At 38.6% G+C, this 22,255-nt stretch overlaps 3 protein-coding genes across 3 annotated transcripts in view; 2 read left to right on the top strand and 1 right to left on the bottom strand.

Moving 5' to 3' along the window:
* The first annotated feature begins 789 nt into the window (after positions 1–789).
* On the top strand, positions 790–4,448 carry LOC124255346 (alpha-(1,3)-fucosyltransferase C-like). The gene is made up of 4 exons (XM_046689243.1): positions 790–1,479; positions 2,064–2,221; positions 2,438–2,543; positions 4,413–4,448. Exons 1-4 carry the CDS (start codon positions 790–792, stop codon positions 4,446–4,448), a joined length of 990 nt encoding a protein of 329 aa, XP_046545199.1.
* On the top strand, positions 4,342–5,814 carry LOC124255345. The gene is made up of 3 exons (XM_046689241.1): positions 4,342–4,448; positions 4,673–5,340; positions 5,430–5,814. Exons 2-3 carry the CDS (start codon positions 4,706–4,708, stop codon positions 5,812–5,814), a joined length of 1,020 nt encoding a protein of 339 aa, XP_046545197.1. The 5' UTR covers positions 4,342–4,448; positions 4,673–4,705.
* Positions 5,815–7,790: 1,976 nt separating this feature from the next.
* Positions 7,791–22,255, bottom strand: part of LOC124255260 (pleckstrin homology domain-containing family H member 1-like) — a 211,795-nt gene continuing 197,330 nt past the window's right edge. The window contains 10 exon segments of the mRNA XM_046689120.1: positions 7,791–13,732; positions 14,746–14,898; positions 15,081–15,164; positions 15,426–15,555; positions 16,427–16,572; positions 17,303–17,444; positions 18,957–19,054; positions 19,770–19,925; positions 20,408–20,585; positions 21,110–21,330. Coding sequence (XP_046545076.1) covers positions 13,646–13,732; positions 14,746–14,898; positions 15,081–15,164; positions 15,426–15,555; positions 16,427–16,572; positions 17,303–17,444; positions 18,957–19,054; positions 19,770–19,925; positions 20,408–20,585; positions 21,110–21,330 — 1,395 coding nt within the window. The 3' untranslated portion in view covers positions 7,791–13,645.

Raw genomic sequence — 22,255 nt, 5'->3', positions numbered from 1 at the left:
AACAAATCAATATTCCTAGCACAGACTTGTTTAATTTGTTTGATATTGTACACGTTTCAGTGGGCTGATAGAGCGAAATACACTGCTATCAAATTGATTAAATTTGTCCATGGATACAGTTTCAACACACTGTAACAGGTGCGCTGTAGACACGTTTTACATCCAGATGTACCACCTGTTCCCCATTAATCACTTCGGGTCTGCATATGGGTGACATTATCTCAGTTCCAGAAACACGTTATAGGCCATGCATTACGTAACGGATGAACAAGCGAACATATAATTATATGTCCATATATTTCTATCGTTGTTACCTTCTGACGTCGGATCTTTCCGAGCTTCTCTGAAGATCCTGTGTGAAACAATGAACAACGTTTCGATATCAGTATGGTACAAGCTTCACTCTACAGGCGACCCGTTCGTTGCATGCTGATGCTGTTGTTAATTAATTCCGTCATTACTGTATCAGTTCTTTGGGCTTTATTTGCAAAAGGTAAAAACACTGCCCATGAAATATTTTCAATTATCCATACAGTTCCTGTAACGAAAACGGAACAGCCACATGAACCTTTACCACGGCCTGAACAAATCCTTGTTGCAAGAAAAGAGTCCCCGATTATCAGTGATAATGGAGGCACTCCACATGTGCAGAAAACTGTAAATGGATTAAGATACGATTTGCGAGTGCGATCGAATCATTCTCGGAAACTGATAGTTTGGTATAACTTTCCACATTGGTGGGGCAGGTCTTTCTCGTCGAGTGTAGACCATTGTGCAGTCAATAACTGCATGCTCTCGGCCAACAAATCTTTGATGGCAGCAGCAGATGCTATCATTGTTCATGCTCCGACCCTAAGGACAAACGCTATCCCCAACAACACTGACGACAAAATATGGGTCTTCTTTGGATTGGAACCTCCGCTCCACTTTTTGGATACCTACACGAATCCAACATGGCGCCATCGGTTCAGTCTTACGATGACGTATCGGTTAGACTCTGACGTTCCATCACCGTATGGTAGACTGGTATATAGGGATGTGCCGCAGGACGATGGGTACTACAGGAAAAGCGTGGAGCAGAAGTCCCGAACTGCTGCGTGGTTTGTCAGTAGCTGCCTCACGCAAAGCAGACGTGAAGAGTACGTCAGACAGTTGCAGACATACATCCGTGTTGACGTGTATGGGAAGTGTGGTACAATGAATTGCACCAGTGAGGGTGAGGGGTCGTGTTTAGGTTTGTTGAATACCACCTACAAGTTCTATCTTGCTTTTGAGAATTCCCTTTGTGTTGACTACGTAACCGAGAAGTTTTTCAACACGTTTGACACCACTGCTGTGCCGGTTGTTCGAGGAGGCGCGGACTACGCCAAACTGTTTCCCGAAGGAACTTTTATCAACGCTGACGATTTTAGTGGCCCCAGACAACTCGGGCAGTACCTGGACTACCTGGATAAAAATGAGACTGCTTATCTGCAATTTGTAAGAAAAAAAAGTAAATACCGTAGACTTGACATTAATAGCTCTGGGCTGAATCCCTTGTGTACGTTGTGTGAAAAGGTGAACGGCGGTTTGAAGTCATTCGTTGACATAACTCAGTGGTTATTGATGTCTGGTTCGGCTTGCCGCTTGCCAAGCGATATTTGAAATAGCATACTATTCCATGTCTGTCCTCTATGTTGTTGTACCGATTTCTCCAAGAAATCCTATGAGGAAAATTAATATACAATGCCCCGGTAACACATGGTTGTGTTTATTGCCTATTTAGTTTTCTAGCTCGTATATATATGTTCTCTAATAGTATCAAAAATATTTGAACACAGAACACCTGTTCTCCTTTATTTTTAAGAACAAATATTGACTTGACATGGGCCTATATTCATCTTTTACACAGTGCAGATATAGAAATAACCTCAAGAACGTAATCATAAAGTAACGTCCAAGAGCTTATGTTTTGCGTCCTCGTAAGGGGAGTAGTTGAAGACGACAGCCGTGTTTATTGTAGTTGGGTTGAAATAGGTCGAAATGATACCTACCTCGATGTTTTGGTCTAACCTAATCTGGAGTGTAATGGTTTCGATCTAACTGACCTGGTGGATGCATGCAGTCACTTCCTGAACGAGTACCACGACTGCCTGCAACGCGCCCGACGCCTGAGCGTGGCCTGGGAGTGTCTACTGGAGGGCAAGGACACTCCAGTCACCGCCATCAACTTCTTTGAGAGGCATTTTAGAAGTTGTATAGGTGAAGGAAAACCAAGTTCTATGGATAGTCAACTTCTTTATTGCACTGAGTGCGACGTTTCGGTGTAGGTACTAACACCGTTATCAAGCAAGTGATCATCACCTGCTTGATAAAGGTGTTTAGTACATGTGTTACGGTGTTAGTACCTACACCGAAACGTCGCACTCATTGCAATAAAGAAGTTGACTATCCATAGAACTTGGTTTTCCTTCACCGCCATCAAGTTGGACGACCTGCTCATCTACCTCCGCAGGCTCATCTGCAACCTCCACTCCGTCAAACAGTTTAACCAGTATCTCAGGGTAAACACAGTTGACATATTGTATTGTTTTGGTTTTAGTCCGGTCGCCGTTTTATAGCTGGGATAAACCTGATGCACTTGCCTTAGTCCAGTGGCTTTATCTCACAGCACATCTTGTGCAGATGCATTGTGTCACGTTAAATGAGTGAGTGAGTATGGTTTGTAGCCGCTTTTAACAATATTCCAGCAATATCACGACGGGGGAAACACCAGAAATGGACTTCACACATCGTACCCATGTGGGGAATCGGACCCGGGTCTTTGGCGTGACGAGCCAAAGCTTTGACCACTAGGCTAAACACACACACACGCACGCACGCACGCACGCACGCACACACACACACACACACACACCTACCTTATGTTAAATGGGATTTAAAGCAGTTAAATATAATGTAACAGAGTGACTCCTAGAGCAGCCGTGTCCTAAATGTGATTATCCCGAGGTTAGACTGACTTGCACATGATCATTTTGATCTGATACATAATATTCACTGACTGTAGGGATAGATTAACATTTCATGAAACGCTCATCAAATGAAAGGTCAACGACATATATCAATGGTGGACTCATTTACGTGACTGGCTGTGGTTTAGATACGCTACCTACAGTCTGTTGCCCTAAGTGCACTGTGTGTTTGGATGCCTGTATTGGTCTGGTTTTACATAGGGCTGTACTGGTTGTATATAGTGCTGGACCATTGATATATACCGAGTCAAAACAGTACAGCCGACTAGCACTTGTTTCATTTTATCGTTGCCAACTGCCAGGCATGTGTATTGTTTCAAGTAGACTAATGCTCAGTCTCTGAATACAATGTATATATAACTTTGATAGTAACAAGTAATGCCATTTAAATTGAAAAGTAGACCCAGTGAGAAGGGAGATTCAGTAGCCTGGGGAAATTTAGACTTGCTTTACTTAGGGCTTTAGCATTGCCGGGAGGACTAGACAGTGGGGGAAATAATGAGGTTCAGGGACTGTGAGACAGGCTAGTTTTCAAAATTTGCATAGACCTTGAAGTGGAACATTTTGATTGATTTTGATTGTTCAATATTGGTATGGAAAATATTAAATACATATTGCCCTGAACCTAAATGTTTTCAGATATGCTGTCGTGATTCATGTTATGCGTGTTCATGTACACATGTACCATTGACTAACGCCAACGCTCCCTGGTGTAGTGAATTTGTCATGACTTACAGTGAAAGCTCGCAATCGGTGAAAATTATTGTCCAGAATTAAGAAATATGTTTTTCACACATTGTCATTGCATCTGCTACTTCTTTACACCTGGAAAATACGATACTGAATGCCAAACTTTCAAATAGAAAGACTAGATCTAGTGTAGCTCCATTGTTTACTGGAATACGAGGATAATATGTAGCAGATGCGAGTTATACAAACACTATTATTTCATTGCTGAATAATGGAACAGCGGTGATGACTCAGCATAACACACTATGTATCAGTGGAACCTATAGGGATAGGAGCCTGAGCAGGACCGTAAGTTCGACCCCGTCTCGCATATATCCCAATACCAAGTTGGCACGCGCAAAGGTAATTGAGAGTTATTCCCCTTTCGGAGTTTACGCTAAATATTTCTATGCGTTTCTGAACGTATACCCGATAAAAACATACTGAGATGCGTTTCGTTTTTGAGGTTGGGCCGACTGTATGTTGTTTGTGAAAACATTACATGTTTAAGTGTGACTAAATCGTCACTGCACTATGTTTCTTAGCGGACGTGCGGGGTTGTAAAGAATATTTCGTTGCCAAGATACCGATCGGAAGCCATCTTCCTTCTATGTGATCGTAGAATTTGATGCTTGTTGTTTTGTGAGAACTGTCATTTGCTATATTTTGCAGTTCCCAACAAGTACATTCCAACGAATCTTCAGTTAGGTATGTTTATTTGATAAAAGATGGGGGAGTGTCGTTAAGCCAAAAATACCACCAGATTTTGAGAATACTATAATGAATACAGAAACCAAAATGAATAAGAATGAGATTTCCTCTTACTCAATAGGTGTGCTTTTCATATTTCTTAATATTTGATCTATACTGCTACTATGTCGACCTTACCAGTTCTGTGTGAAAGTGAAATCTTATGGATCATATTGTTTCAGATCCTTATCTACGTTATTCCTCTGAGTCTGAAGATGCGAACAGTAGACATACAGTTTCCTCACTTGTTGGATCCTACTCTAGATCACAGAGTTGAGATGTTTCTGGAGAAGCAGATTGGACAGTCTGTGGAACTGGACTTCTACAATCAACACAAGATGCTAAAATCCAGTTCTGTGAGGCCATCTGTGTCTGACTCTGCTCTCCTCACCAATGGTCTTAGAATTCATGAAAGTGTTGACATGTACATTACTGCTGCAAGAAAACTGGATGAAATAAGGAGAAAGAAGTTTCCCTTTCTCACCACAGGAACTGCGTTCAAATGTTCACAAAATCCTGGGAAGTCTTTCTCTGACTCTGATCTAAGTCTTGTCATTACATCCGACAGCAGTATCAGCCTCCAGTCCAGCTCAAGTATAAGTGTGAACCATGGACAGGAACAGGAAGACTTAGAACCACAGCCAGGACCCAGTGGTTGTGTGCCTGAGGCAGGATCCGACAGTAGTATCAGCCTCCAGTCCAGCTCAAGAACCATGGACAGGAACAGGAAGACTTTGAACCACAGCCAGGACCCAGTGGTTCACTGTGTGCTGGTCCAAGCCTGTTCTGCATGTTCTAGCACATCCTCCCTGTACAGCACAGAAAGTGAAGTGAATGTCTTCTTCGATGAGTACATGGTCAATATGCATGATATGAATGCCGTCACAACTGGTTTGACTTTGATGATGATGATGATCACTCAGTGTCCGCTGTGTCCAGTCAGGAATCTATCCTATCTGCTGTATCAAGTGTTTTGTCATTGCACATGGACTACAACCAGTGGGACTGGAATGAGAAAGATGAACTTGTTGGGCCTCTTGGTGATGATGGATGGGCAATTGGATCAGCAGAGGTTATCATTGATGTTGATGACACTCTTGAATTTAACATGCAGTATCCTCTTCAACCTGAGGGTGAGAGACAAGCTCCTACTATCCCCAACAGGACACCCAGTGAGTCTGTGTTGTGTGACAGGAAGAGGAAGTACTATGATGAGATGGTGAGTGATCATCCCAACAAGAGGCCACGAGCATCAGTCAGTGACACTGCAATTTCCAGCCCCCCTCAAAAGCAGAGGCACCACGGCAGCCCAGGAGACATATAAGAGCTGTTCGTCGCAGGTTGCCCAAAGAGTGACATTTGTGTGTGATCTGAACTGTTTGTTCTGTGTATGTCTGTGTGTATGGAACTGCTATCCTTAACTGTAAAATAATTTATAGATGTGGACAGATATAGTACATCAGCTGGTCAGAGCCCAAACATCAGATCCCATTGAGGACACTTTAGACCTCCCTGTAGGTCTAGGTACCTCTTATCATGATCTGTCCCAAGACAGCTTGGAGGACACTTCAGGCTTCAATGTAGGCCTAGTTCCCTCTTCTGATGGCTGTGCAAAGACAACATATAGGAACCTCCAGGTTTCACTGTAGGCCTTAGAGACCTCTTATGATGGTCTATGCCAGGACAACATACAGGAATCTCCATGTTTCATTGTAGGCCTAGAGACCTCTGATGATCTATGCCAGGACAACATATAGGAATCTCCAGGCTTCACTGTAGGCCTAGAGACCTCTTATGATGGTCTATGCCAGGACAACATAGAGGACACTTCAGGCGTCCATGTAGGTCTTTGAACCTCATTGAACCCTTCAGATTCCCCTGTAAGATCCTAGGCCACTTTCCAGAAACTTACGATAGAACTAGGACTGTCATAATTCTGCAGACCTGTGAAGATCTGTGTCAGAATTGGTCTTCAGCAACCCATGCTTGTTGTAATAGGCGACTAATGGGATTGCCTAGTTAGGCTTGCTGACTTTGGTTGACGCATGTTGTTGATCACTGGATTGTCTGATATAAGATTCAATTATTTAGTGACTGTTGCTATATAGCTGGAATATTGCTTGATGCGACATTAAACAACAAACAACTGCTTTACAGAAGGTGGTCCAGCAGATGATATTGTGTTCATAATGCAATCTTTTGCATGTCTAATCTTTCAGTGTTGTGTTTACAAGCACTAGTGAATCATTTTGGCCATAATAGTGTTGCTTGAGGTAACCATTACTATACAGATCAAAGTTTGTCCAGTCTCACTTTGATCAACTAATTTGACAAACGTGACCATGCTTTAGAGTTGATTGCATCCTTCTTCATATATTTAGTTCTAAAGAAGTAGGATTTTGTCCATTCAGCATTACTAATTTGGAAAGGAAAGTGATAGTTTTACCACTAGATTTATGGAAAAGATTCTGTACTTTCAACGTTCAAAAGACCATTTCATAGAGAATGCATGTGTATGCTGCTTGTCCATGTGTCTATATTGTCAGTCTGAGTATGTGTAATGTGCAATATATATGTTGAATATGTATCACATTTGTGTATGATGCAGTTCCAATACAGTTTATCAATGCTGTCATAATTAAAATGAATGACAATCAATTCTTCTCCTTTATCTTTAAACCATGTACAAATTATTGTATTCCTGACACATCTTCATCTTTGAAGAATGAGTTTGGTTTAACGCTACTTGAGCAGTATTCCAGTAATATCATGGTCAGATTGATTTGGGAGCATCAAGTGATGCAGGTTTATGTGTTTAATCACATCTTGGTGAACCCACAAGCTTGGCTATGGAGCTGACAAAGCTTGAAAAGAAGGACACCGAACCAGGTATTGTACCATGATCATTGGTTTCTGGTGTTCCTGAGGGATTCAACCTTGCACTGTCAATTACTTCACTGGGAGTCTTAGATTGCAGGGTTGTTCACTCTCCATCTTGTATGGATATGGTAACAAGGGATGGATCCAATGATCCATTCATCATGTTCACATAGTACCCACACATGTTCAATAAATGCCAATTTTACAGATCCACTGACAGTTCCTCACTTGCCACTTTAAAGTATCTTCTACAATAGAATGTTTCCTTATGTTCTATTATGTGTTAATGGATAACCTAAATATGCATGCTTATATCTCAAACATAGCATTAGAATATCTGAAAGTATGGAAAAGTAATGGTTTTAAGCTGAAACTTTACTCTGATTTCAGTAAATAATTATATATTAAAAACAGACAAGGTTTTAGTATCAAATCACGTTTATTTTTTTCTGGCAGAGAAAATCATGTCATTCCTTATGACAGATTTCTGGATGGTATCTTCATCCAGCAAACTCATCACTTAGTACAATTTGTACATAAACTCAAGGTCTCCTTGTGAAAGAAAGCATTTTCAGGACAACTAAAACAGAATGATATAATGTAACGAGAACTTTCTACAAAAGTGAAAGTAACTCAAACATTCAACCAAGGTGAATGAACATTGAAACCTTAAAGTCAAATAATTTTTGTTAGTAGGTTTTTGCAGGTATCTTGACTAACTTCAACAAAATCTTTTGGGAAATTGAATTAACACTCACATTCAGGCTCTTACTATCATCCACACACAAATGTCACACTAATGCTGATGGTCCAACTACCAAGGTTACCAGTTTTTTACTAATTCATCCATCCAGTAATCATAACATGGTCACACATATCTATATCTTCCATTCAACAGTTTGCATCAACACTGCATGTGAATCTACCTGAGTTGATCACAACCTACCATGTCCACAGATGACTGATTGCATGACTTGTTTTTCTCCCTGAGCTTGTTTGACAACACTCATTGCATATTTCTGGGACAGTGGAAACTGTGGCCTATATTTCACCTTTGAATTAATGCAAATATCTTCTAACCACAGGATTACTTGTTCAAAAATGTTTTGGCTTAATGAATTAAGTTCTTTATTCAAAATATATCACAATTTTGAAACTTGTTTGAAAAACATTTATGCTGGTAACATAGCTAAATGAAGACAATCAATAACTTCACAGTTACTCAATAATCACGTCATAAGGAATTCACCTTTCATTCCATGGTTCATACTACCAACACACACTTCTCCGAAATCACAATTCTCTCCATATCTAGTATTGACTCATGTAATTATCACAGAAATGCTTAATCATGTCCATCCACACAATCTGAAAAGTTGCCGTTACCAAAATATCTGAATAAACTTAGTCAAGACACCCAGACCGATTCAATGTCTAAAACCTAATTCAATGAAGTCATTTCTTCAACAACTTACAATTAAAGTTAAAGGCTTTTTTTTCCATAATCAAGCTTTCCCTTGATGCAGAATATAATGATCAATGTATAAAAAGTGAAACATTAATGAATTCTTGTCAGATGTCAATCCTTTTCTTAAAGGCCAGATATCCTTCCTCATTAAGTGCAAAACCTGTACTGATTGGAAGCACTCATAAAATCTTTAAAGCAAGCAAGTTAGGAATAGCATTTCATTGGGCCCAGGGACAGGAGGAACTTACTGAACCACAGTGAGTTCCCTCACCCAAACCCTTGAGCAGTACTGGCCCAAGGTCTATAGTCTGGCCCTTGTACTTGCAGTATTAATACTATAGAGTCTATACATCAATTGTTTCTGTGATAATGGATATCAAAATGGTAACTGATATCCATCTTGAATGTTAGCATTATTCTTCAGCGAAAGATCTTTCCACTAAGTATCTTATGGATGATATCATGTGATTTGTCTAGATGAATATGACTGTATGACAACTGGTATTCTTTTGTTAGGTCTGCAGTTACTGACACCTTGAGAATGTTGCTGATATCTAGTAATGAATGATATCAAAATGGGAAAATGATCAATGATAAACCTGAGTTCAACCAGATGATGATATCAACATTGCCCTATAAATCTCATCACAACCATCCACTCAACAATGTTTTTTATGTTTGTGACAGTATGACTAAAACGGTTATATGTTCCCATCAAGTACAATCCATTGATTATATGTGACATGAATAATTGTTTACAATGAGGATATGGAAAACAACACTGATGACTGAATATATATATTCATACATATATGAAATCAGACTCACCAACAATCATCATTCCGGCTGTTTCGCACCCTGTTCCATGAAGCGGTCTTAGTGCTAAGGGGTCATAACTTAACACAGGCTTATGATAGTCGTAGTGCTCAGAGGGCTTTGAAGAAAGGGCCCTGCCTCAATTCCACAAAAAAGTAGCGCCAAGTAATTCATGATATTACAAGTGGACCCCTTTTTAACTAAATGAATCCTGGAGCAAACTGGGATAAGGTGAGCTTTGAGATCAAGGGGCAATAATGTGCATAGGAGAAATTGTAACAACGATTAATTTTGAGATCTGTATCTTGAGATTCACTGAAGAATAGATATTGTCAGTTGAATGTCTTTGTGCTTAAACTGTTAAATGATGTAGATATTTTTCAACAGAGGACAAAAAAATCCTTTTTTAACAGGTCAAACAAATTGATATCTTGTCCAGGAATTAGGTCAACCAGACAAGTGACCATTCAGATGACGATTCAATGAAACATTCATGTGTTGGTAAGTCTGTCTAAATGAGTGGATGATGTAAGTATTTCAAGTTCAAACAGTGATGTTTTCAACACTGAGAAGACTTCTGCAAGTCATTTGTCAACACAGATTAAGTTGGGAATGTGTGATTCATAAAGCAAACACAGTACGGATTTGATGATAGGTACTAATAATCCTTTATAGACAAGCAGTCCTTGAATAAATAATGTTACATTTAATGGAGACCTTCATCGTTCAAGATTAATATATATGTGACAGCCCCTATCAGTACTTTGTGCAAAGTGATGTTAAACCCACTCACTTTAAAGCACTCCCCTACAGTAGAGAGAAATCTAGATTCTCACAATCATTAGAGGAGTTTGTATTTATTGCATTCAGCAATATTCCAGCTATATTACAGATGCTTGTAAACAGTAGAGTCTGGACCAGACAATCCAGTGATGGGTGGAATGAAACACTTCCAACCAAGTCTCCGAGACAGATTAATTTTTTTTACCAGCATGGTTTACTGGGACCAATACCAATATCCACATCAGGCAAAAGAGTTTGGTTTTAACTTTTATGTTTTAACATTTAAGTTTGAACAGCTGCTCCAGTGTTATTAAGCTAGATTTTACTTACTCAGCTAAACACATGACAATATTTCTCAAGATGAGTTCCAATGTTATTCAAGATTGACTTTGGTTTAAGAATTATGAAAGATTAATAAATGAAGCTGAGAATAGGTTCTCATAAACACACTCCATCAATTTGTCAGATTTTATATTTTCATCACATACATGTATTCAAACTTGACAAATACTGAGTCAGAAATGAAAGAATCTACATCGAAACATCGCTTTATGCAATAAATAAGAAGTTGTCATCCATAAAGTTGTATGTTTCATTTCTGAGTCACCAACTTCTAGAATGCCCATCAAACAACTTCAAACCTTTCACTTAAAGATTTAAAAAACAGTAATTGTTCACAAAACAAAAGCCCCATTTCCATTCTCGTTGTATTTATCCCTGAAATCCATTCTGAAACATTCCAAAGAAATAATGAGACAGGAAACTTAGGTTGACCTTTGGGCAGAGTACCTCATTACCATATCTCATGTGTTCACAAGTATAAAGTAAGATTCATTATAAAGCTGGCATTAGATGCTTGTATAAGATGAAACGTCATCAGTTTTGCTCGTGTGCCTCAACTGTTGATCGCTTTTGGCTGCAAACTGTAGGTATTCATGTAGGTATCATGTATGTGACCCAGCGGAAAATAAACTCCGGATATTCAAGAGGTAATCATAAAGTTTGGCATATCTAATAGAATATCCTGATATTATAGAGAATGTCCTCTTTTCAGGATATATTTCATGACATTTACAAGGATATTTCAGACAGTCTATAAAAATAGGCCTATTGAAAAATCGGTCAGCGTGTAGCACTAAATGTACTCTAAATCTTAAATCTGTACCATTTCGGCCTTACTAAACAAGAATTCACCTTAAGGTTTCTACCACCCTTCTTCTGAGGCAAGGGAATCCAGTATCCTCCCTTATCGAACCAGGCTGGAATTTCATCAGTTTAACTTGGCTGGCCTAGCGAGTTATTCGAAATCATGTATTGAAATCAACACCTGGTTGATTGCAGGATTTGTAAAGCATGTGTACTGACCAATGGGTGTCGACAGATATTTCCTTAACGTTAATGGTTTAATCAACTTGCTTGAGTGATCGATGCACTTCGAGAGGAAAGATCTGATTTATTATGATGTAGACTTGTATCGTTAAACACCGGAATCTCAGTCACCGGTTGCGGAGAAGAGATAAAACTTGTAATAGTCACTGGTGGTGTTACAATCAACCCTTGAAATTCCAACCAAGTTCTGAAAAGAGGAAATTGACCTTTGTAGTGAGTTAACTCCCTTGCTTTCAGAAGATGAGTTTGTACTGACTATTATGCAGTTGGAGTATTATCACAATGACTAGATATAAATATATTGCATACTGCACTGTAAAGAGTAATATATAAATACAATACAAGCATTGGAGGACCAAAGCTCTATGTCAGGATTGGATGAAAACTGCACAGAACGAACAAACACATGAAATTGAACTTTGTTTCAATATTGCTCATCATGAAAAAACTTATGTGCATAAAGTTTGGTGTAACACATAACTTGCATAGTTGTCAACAAATATCAATAGTGCAACAAACTTTTACACGTTTTGACCAAACCATTGATCATGTTGATAAAGAAATTTATCTATTGGAAATGCTGGAGTCTATTTGGTTTGATTGATTTGGTTCTTTTGACTAGAAAAATAAAGTTGATAACTGAAAATTATTCAGCAAAAAGTCAAATTTAAAGTGATGAACAGTTCAACTGTCTTTGTTCTGCAGCTCACGTATAATATATAGGATGTTAAAGTTGGGCTGGCTTCCATGGCTGGGCTTTGGCATGAAGTCTGGGTGTCGACAACCATTATGGTCAATACATACCCATATGGTGACACAATAACTTTAACAGTGACGAAGATGAATATCACAAGCTGCTAGTAGTGCCATGGAGGAAATAAACATTTGACGTCATATCCGTATTATTTCTGCCAGATAATGACCTAGTCTTATAAATGTGTTAATCACTTGTTAACGAGGGCATAGTTAAGGATCGTAACTTCTATATTTCTCTTATTGCGACATTTCAGTAGGGATGCCTTATCAAGGACCTTTTGGATAAAAGTTCCAACATCTGTACTGAAATGCTGCACTGAAAGAAAAAGAAATTTAAGCAATAAGTTGACTCTATTCTCATTCAATTAAGTTTAAAATGTCATGCAGTGATATAACCACTTAATGTCCCTTCGAGCTGGATTCCATAATTGTTTGTAACAGATTGACTAGATAAATCAATTTGGTCTTTTCAAGCTGTTCATGATCAAGAAGCCCCTAGTTAACATCCCTTGTGAATGTCACTTAAAAATTAACTACAAAGTTTACAAATTACTAACTACTACCCAACAAAGTTTAGGACCATTTTTCATATTACTGTACTCATTCAGTTATGGCATGGCATCACAGATTAACTGTAGTAATATGAAAGAATCGGCATTCATTAACTTGTTTGAGTAGTATATTATTCTCCATGAAATTTACAAAAAAGAATGCAGTATGAAAACCATGTATATTGCAGTTTCTAAAGAGTGATGTCATTAATGGCTACAGGTCAAGGATGTTGCGTGCATGATTAACAGTGAAACAGACATCAACACGTAACTCACACAATTCAGTAGATCACATGAGGTATCATGGGTGAAAATGTACACTCACATCTAGGTCAAGAACAGAACCAAACTCAACAATACATGTCAAACAAATGAATAACATTCAATGATCACATCCCTGCAATGAAGATATCAAGCTGTCATATGTTCAGCAGTGTTAGTGTAATAGATTGCTTTTGAAAGGTAACATGACTAGGGGAGGTAACTCTAAGTCCAAGGGGAGATAACTGCTGCTATGTGTCCCCATTCATGGCTTCTGGTGAAGGCTGCTGAAGTTTAACATTGATGTAGTCCGCTATCAACAAAGTGATTTCCAGGATCTGAAAGTAAGTAAATATTGTATTTTGTTTTGATGAAGAACAAAGTTGTCAAATGAATGGATTGGTCGTACAGTTGAGTTTGTTACATCTGTAGTTCACTGTGACTCACCCACTGTTCATGACATCATGCTACTTTACGTGACCTTGTTCCAACAATACAGTAAACAACCTGACATTTTTAACATTTTCTTTGAAGAAAGACTATGTGCAATATATATATAGAATGTCATACTAGTGCATTTGGATGTTTTGTATTGAACGAGAAGATGTCATGGGAGATGTTTTTGAACTCGTTGTTTCTCTGCTGCCATGACATCTTCTCGTTCAATACAAAACATCGAAATGCACTAGTAGTGACGTTTTATAATATACCCTCTTATCTTGCATTAGTCTGTTAGGCCAGACCAATTTTATTTCTTGTTTTACAGATATGCCTGTCATATTTTTTCAAGAATAAGAAATAAAATAAAAATTAATTTTCCCCGATCCAAAAATAAAATCCTAATGTTTTTATTGGCCAAAAATGTAAACTTACAAGAAATATGTTTTTTAGATTGTTTTTTTGCCCCATATACACTTCATAAATTGCCAAAAGTAAAATACTTTGAGTATTAAGAAGGAATATTACTTTGACTGGTGATTTTATTTTATTTTTTTTTCCCTCCTGCCTTTAGGTTTTCTGAGGACAAAAACCCGTAAAAGAAGAAATAACATTGGTCTGGCCTTACTTAATAAAACAAATCATAGCGTAGCCGTATTGGGTTCAATACAGAATCAATTACTATCCTAAGTTACATGGGTATATAATAAAAAAGAATAACCTATTCAAAACACAGAATTATGGATAATCCATCCCTCATGTAATAATTAATGTTCAGAGGCTCAAACTTGATTCACCCACACACTGTTTTCGTATTTGGTATAAACATAATCTGGGAGAAAATGTCTCACCACATTTATATATGCACTAGTAAATCAGTTCCTATTCCAGACTGGAGGTATGAGTGACTAACCTTGGGTTGTGACATGGCAAATATGAGTTTCTCCGTGTGATGTTCATAGTGGTGTGGAGCCGATTCCACCAGCTGGTTCACCACAACCATGAAGTCGTTCTTCCACCCGCCAAAAGTGATGATTGATTTGAAGTCGTACAGGGCTACTGGTTGCTGTCAAACAAAATTAGTGAATGATGTGAAGTAATACAGGGCTACTTGATGCTGTTATACAAATGTAAAGATTGATTTAATGTCCATATTTCTTGATTCAATAATTATCCAGATTGTAAAACATCCCATACAAGTTATGCACTAGAGATAATTTTTCACACCATACCCTGATTACTACCTACCATAGATACAAGTTCCAGAACTGAGACACCGTCCTCCTGCACAGCTAGCCAGATGTCTTCATCAGAACTCGGAGGACACTTTATCTGGATGACAGACATGATGATATTATTTCTGCTTTCCCGAACAGAGGGCTCTAGTTACTAGGGTACTTCATACAACAACAATTGGATTATTACTGCAATTTGACACCTCTCATCAGAATCAGTCTCTTAAAGATAATTTCAGAATTCTTCAATTATTGCTTCATACCCTTCATACCAAGTATGCTATGTTGAAGTAGCTCCAAGTGAAGCAACACAGTAACACAAGACATGGCAATACAAGACAGCCTGTGACTGTCATACCTTGGCCCGGTACAACTTGGCTCCGTAGTACTGCCACTTCCTGGCTACAGCGAGATACACACGGATACAGTCTGCCGACGTACGTCCTTGAAGGGACAACCACCGTTCAGCAAGCCTTTCCAGGAGAGATCTGGAATTATATGTAATCCAATGTGTGGATACTGGGATTGATATGTCACAGTTTGCGTCTTATGGAAAACTTGTAATAACCACAAAACTGTGATATCGTTAATTTACTTACAAAATGGTAACCTTCTTATCTAAAGTTGGTTATCACCCCGATTTGAACTGATTTACAAACCTGATTTTTGTGAGAGGAAGTACATAGGGCATAGTTATAGGGCATAGACAAGCAAATGCAGGGTGCTTACAAACCATTGATCACACTATAGGATGTGAACCCGCCATTACTGGTGTTTGGATTAATTGAAATAATCGAAGATTGGTCGCAGTGACCGAACGACCAAGCAATCGATCACATTTTCTCATAATCGAACATAAATGATTTTGGAACTACTGTTTTAGTCTTTGAAATACTTGACAATGGAACATATCGTAGAAGTTGTCAGGGCCTGAAAACGTGTTTAATTCTTAGAAAACTCACTTCACTAACTGAAAAGCCATGACTGAATATATACTGACTGACTTGAAGAGCAATATTCCAGCAATATCAATGCTATAAGAAGACTTCGGGAAGTTTATGTTCATGATATATTAGTCATCACTTTAAAGTAGCAAGTTGCCTCATGTTATACATATCTGCAATAACAACCTGGATAGGAAAATCTGAAAAATGACGCTAACCAATTTTTTTTCGATGATTGTTCGTTGGTAATGAAGCAATCATCAATTGTGATATTTCAACCAATTCCCAACACTGCCCGCAATGGTTTGATTTCGATACAAGGGAAACAACTTCATATAGCCAACTGCTGTATCACCTGTGTACCGCATCGTTTCAACAAATACTACGACGACCCCGACCAGAGTATGTTACTTACGCTTGTTCTTCTGGTTGTGTGACATGGTATTTCTTGGGGTAAAACTTGGTGACGGCGGTGATGAGGTGCTGATGTGTAGTGGCTGATGATGATGATGTTGCGCTGCCGCTTGATGATGCCTCCAGCCTCATGTCTCCAAACTCCACCTGCAGCAACAAATGTCAGATAGAACTAAACATCTCCACTGCAATTCAAAGATTTTTCAATATGGCTGCTTTATTGTTCTGTAGAGTGAGCGAGTTTAGTTTTATGCCGCACTCAGCAATATTCCAGCTATATGGTGACAGTCTGTAAATAATCGAGTCTGGACCAGACAATCCAGGGATCAACAACATGAACATCGATCTGCACAATTGGGATACAATGACATGTGTCAACCTAGTCAGCGAGCCTGATCACCCGATTCCGTTAGTCACTTAGACAAGCATGGGTTACTGAAGATCAATTCTAACTCAGACCTTCACGAAGTCTATTGTTCTGTAGAAGTATGGATATTCATATCAAACTGTCAATTTCTAACAGAAAAAAGGAAAAAGCTCAAGGTGAAAGAGATAGAAGAAGTTTAAATGCAGAAACACAAGCAAATCAGGGATCCTGATCAGGGTGATTCTGGGATTTGAACCCATGATCAGCAGATCATAGCAGTTTTAAGGGAAGCAACTCTGCACAGCAAGGTAGAGAGCATATATGCATATGTATATAAAGACACAGACACTGTCCTTCAGTTATCTTCCATACAGATTAGATGGAGGCTGACAAAACACATGAGTGAACCTGTCAAATAATCATGACCATTCAGGGTATATAGAACTGAAAATACATATATTGCCCTGGCGGAGCGAGGATGGTAGGTGCTTTCTACGGATCACATCTCACCTGTGCCATGAGTGAGGCCAGCTCTAGAGCAAGGTCACGGTTGAGGGGAAAGCGTCCATGGACAATCTCATCGTTCACTTGGTAAGCCAGGAGGAGTTTCTCCTTCTCTGTCTCACTACGACTATTGCGGCTAAAATATAACCTGTCAAATACAACAACAACAGTTAAATCAAGTCAGGTTAATGAGAGATTATAGCCTGCAGTGCAACTGTAACCATTTTGTCAAATACAACAACAACAGTTAAATCAAGTCAGGTTAATGAGAGATTATAGCCTGCAGTGCAACTGTAACCATTTTGTCAAATACAACAAACAACAACAGTTACAAGTCAGGTTAATGAGAGATTATAGCCTGCATGTAACCATTTTGTCAAATACAAACAAATAACAGTTAATGAGAGATTATAGCCTGCAGTGCAACTGTAACCATTTTGTCAAATACAACAACAACAGTAAAAATCAAGTCAGGGTAATGAGAGATTATAGCCTGCAGTGCAACTGTAACCATTTTGTCAAATACAACAACAACAGTAAAAATCAAGTCAGGTTAATGAGAGATTATAGCCTGCAGTGCAACTGTAACCATTTTGTCAAATACAACAACAACAGTTAAATCAAGTCAGGTTAATGAGAGATTATAGCCTGCAGTGCAACTGTAACCATTTTGTCAAATACAACAACAACAGTAAAAATCAAGTCAGGTTAATGAGAGATTATAGCCTGCAGTGCAACTGTAACCATTTTGTCAAATACAACAACAACAGTAAAAATCAAGTCAGGTTAATGAGAGATTATAGCCTGCAGTGCAACTGTAACCATTTTGTCAAATACTACAACAACAACACTACCCACACTAACCGACACTACATCCATGACAATCTCTGTGTGGGTTTAGTGGTAATTTGAACAATTTCAGTTTAATGTCAGGTTAATGTGACATTGTAGCCTGCAGTGCAACTTAACAATTTCGGTGAACCTACCTGGATGACTGTGGTACTGACAAACACGTCATTATCATCATCATCATAATCATCAAGGTCTATCTAAAATTTCAGGGGCTGTGGGATAGTCTAGTGGTTAGATAATTTGCTTGTCATGCTAACAACCAAGGTTAGATTCCCCACATGGGTACAATGTGTGAAGCCCATTTCTGGTGTTCCCTGTCATGATATTGTTGGAAATTGCTAAAAGCCGCATAAATCCATATTCACCAACTACCATTTAAAACCAAAACCAGTGGATGCTTCAATGACTAAGGTGTGTTTGAAACAATCTGAGATATGATGAATCTCCAAAGCAAACTTTATACATGATATTTGTTGATTTAAAATATCGTCCTGATATGATTTTTTTTTCATCTGTCCTTCAGTTCATGGCAAAAGTGAGTAAGCCGATGCAGTTTGCAGACATTGAACCTGCAAGAGTACGATTGATGATTCAAGGATCCTGCCATGTCAAAGGGAAGCAACCCAGTTCCTCAAGTTATTTGACCAAAGACAATTTGAAACCTAAGTATTCTGATGGCTGAGATAAATCATTTTGGTAAAACCTGCAAGAACAGGCTTGATGAAATAAGGACCCAGTCATGTGAAAGGGAAGCATCTCTATTCTGCAAGTTACTGGAGCTCAGACAGCAGTTTGATCCCAGACTCACCTATTCTTGTAGAGTATTCTGATGGCCTTGCTCTGGTCAAGGTTCCCTGAGTGATGATCACGAAAGGCTTGTTCCCACTTGGAGATTATATCACAGACCTGCCAACAACAATTAACAGAAACAATTGCTAATATAGATATCCTGAAGAAGGGGCAAGAACTAGCCCAGAAATGTGAAAATAAATCAAGAAGTTGTTATCCATAAGATTTGTCTTGTTTTACTACACCAACTTCTAAATGCATTTGAAGAATTTCATCACTCAATAATTTTTAAGAATTATGATGTTGGCCAGTGCATCATCATGTTCTGACCAGACAATCCAGTGATTTCTATAATGTGCAATGATCTATGTAGTCAGAGTCAAACACTCCACCATCCAAGTCACCGACCTGGACAAGACAGCCTATCACCTCGAAATACCAGCATAGCTGCAGGTGTATTCTAAGTCATGGGGCTGGTTGATCAGGCAGCCAGATCACATATCATATCTCTTTGATCCCCTATGTCAAACCAGGTGACATACAACCTACCTCAAGGAGAGGTACAGAATATCTCAAGGAGACATACAGAGTATGTCAAATCTTCCCAATGAATCCCTACGTGGACCTGAATCTGGATACGTCAATACAGTTCTCTTGTTCTAGATACATTCCAATCATAAACAGTGAGGTAAGAATTTATCATAAATGACAAACATGGGAATTACTGATTGCAGGATCCTGGGCCAGAATTATGGTCCCTGTCACAATGTTCATCCAAGTGTTTCAAGACTCAACATAGACACAGCAGTACAGTTGGTCACCATACACTAACCTTGAGATGAGTTTGTAAGCAGTGCTCTGTCTGGGTCCCGGCAGGGTCGTCTGTGTACAAAGCAAACCCTGACTGGCTACATTCTCGCACTGAGATCATCTTGTGAAGTGATCCCAGGAACTCTTGTACTGTAGTGGACCCATCGAAACTGACAACCTGCAATGAGTGAGTGAGTGTGTGCAAGCTATATAGCAAAGGTCTGTAAATAATCGAGTCAAACAGACCAGACAATCCAGTGGTCAACATGGGATATGATGACATGTGTCAACCAAGTCAGCGAGCCTGAATACCCGATCATGTTAGTCGCCTCTTACGACAAGCACGTGTTACTGAAGATCAATTCTAACACTGATCTTCACTGGTCGGGTGAATGAGTGCTATTCAAGTTATATCATGGCTTTCTACTGGTGTTACTGACAAAGAGTGAGAAAATATGAATATTTTTATTTCTGCTGATATGTCATTCAGATATCTTGTACTTAGTGATCGTGTAAAGATATATTTCAAAACATTAAAAGAGGTTCATTTGATTTCATGTATAGGTCAATATTTATCTGGTCCATGTCATTGGTCAATATTTATCTGGTCCATGTCATTGGTCAATATTTATCTGATCCATGCCATTGGTCAATATTTACCTGGTATGTGTCGTTGAGAAAATGAACTGGAATACTGATTGGTTGTGAATGGTGATACGGGTGCCTCAACAGCATGGACATCACCTCCATCCGTGACGGCTTCGACTCCCGCACACCCTTCAGAATAATTCTCTCCAGGGCTCTCTGGCAGAATATTGCATACTTGCCTGGTTCGGTTCTGTCAAAATAACACAATTCACTTTAAATGGAACACAGTTTAAAATAATGGTCCTGTTCCACAACCGACCTCAGCGCTAAGGCAGTCATAACTCCCATGATTTAACACTGGCTTACTATAGATGTAGCACTAAGATCATAGTAAGGAACGGGGGTGAGAGCTATTGAAAAAACAACTTGATACAAATGAGTGAGTGAGTGAGTTTAGTTTTACGCCGCACTCAGCAATATTCCAGCTATATGGCAAAGGTCTATAAATAATCGAGTCTGGACCAGACAATCCAGTGATCAACAGCATGAGCATCCATCTGCGCAATTGGGAACTGATGACATGTGTCAACCAAGCCAGAAAGCCTGACCACCCAATCCCGTTAGTCGCCCCTTACGACAAGCATGGATTACTGAAGGTTCATTCTAACCCGGACCTTTACGGGTTGATACAAATGAGGATTAGACATCCCATTTCAAGGATTCAAGGCTAGGAAACCTTGAAACTGAATCAAAAGTGTGTACTGCCACACTAACCTAGGATCTGCATGCCTCTGCAGATGTACTTTGAGCAGCCACATGACGCTTTGTTTGGGAAGGAAGAGAGACACACACAGAGACATAAGCTGCCACCCCTGCATAATGACATGGGCCTGTGGGTTCATCTTGGAGTCGGACAAGTCCATTACAGACGAGGTGGGGGAGGTGGGAGAGCCGTCACACAGGAACCAGGAATGTTTGCCACACAGGAGGAGATTCTGAAATAGTGATGCTCATGTTTGACATTTAGTGTAATGTGCTATATTCATCTATATTACATTTAGTGTGAAGCACTATAGATATACTACATTCAGTGTAATGCACTATATATCACATTCAGTGTGATGTGCTATATTTATCTATATTACATTAGTGTGATGTGCTGTATTATCTATATTAGATTTAGTGTGATGTGCTATATTTATCTATATCACATTCAGTGTGATGTGCTATATTTATCTATATTACATTAGTGTGATGTGCTGTATTATCTATATTACATTAGTGTGATGTGCTGTATTATCTATATTAGCTTAGTGTATGTGCTCTATATTACATTTAGTGTGATGTTTACTATATTACATTATATACTACATTCAGTGTGATGTGCTGTATTTATCTATATTACATTAGTGTGATGTGCTGTATTTATCTATATTACATTTAATGTGATGTGCTGTATTTATCTATATTACATTTAGTGTGATGTGCTGTATTATCTATATTACATTAGTGTGATGTGCTGTATTATCTATATTAGATTTAGTGTGATGTGCTGTATTTATCTATATTACATTAGTGTGATGTGCTGTATTATCTATATTACATTAGTGTGATGTGCTGTATTATCTATATTAGATTTAGTGTGATGTGCTGTATTATCTATATTAGATTTAGTGTGATGTGCTGTATTTATCTATATTAGATTTAGTGTGATGTGCTGTATTTATCTATATTACATTAGTGTGATGTACTGTATTTATCTATATTACATATTATATTTAATGTTATGTGTTGTATTATCTATATTAGATTTAGTGTGATGTGCTGTATAAAATCTATATTAGATTTAGTGTGATGTGCTGTATTATCTATATTAGATTTAGTGTGATGTGCTGTATTATCTATATTAGATTTAGTGTG

This window comes from Haliotis rubra, unplaced genomic scaffold, assembly GCF_003918875.1.
Source record: "Haliotis rubra isolate DU_JTF1 unplaced genomic scaffold, ASM391887v1 Scf6, whole genome shotgun sequence".
Classification (NCBI taxonomy): Eukaryota; Metazoa; Mollusca; class Gastropoda; order Lepetellida; family Haliotidae; genus Haliotis; species Haliotis rubra.
This window is presented reverse-complemented; position numbering and strand designations above follow the sequence as displayed.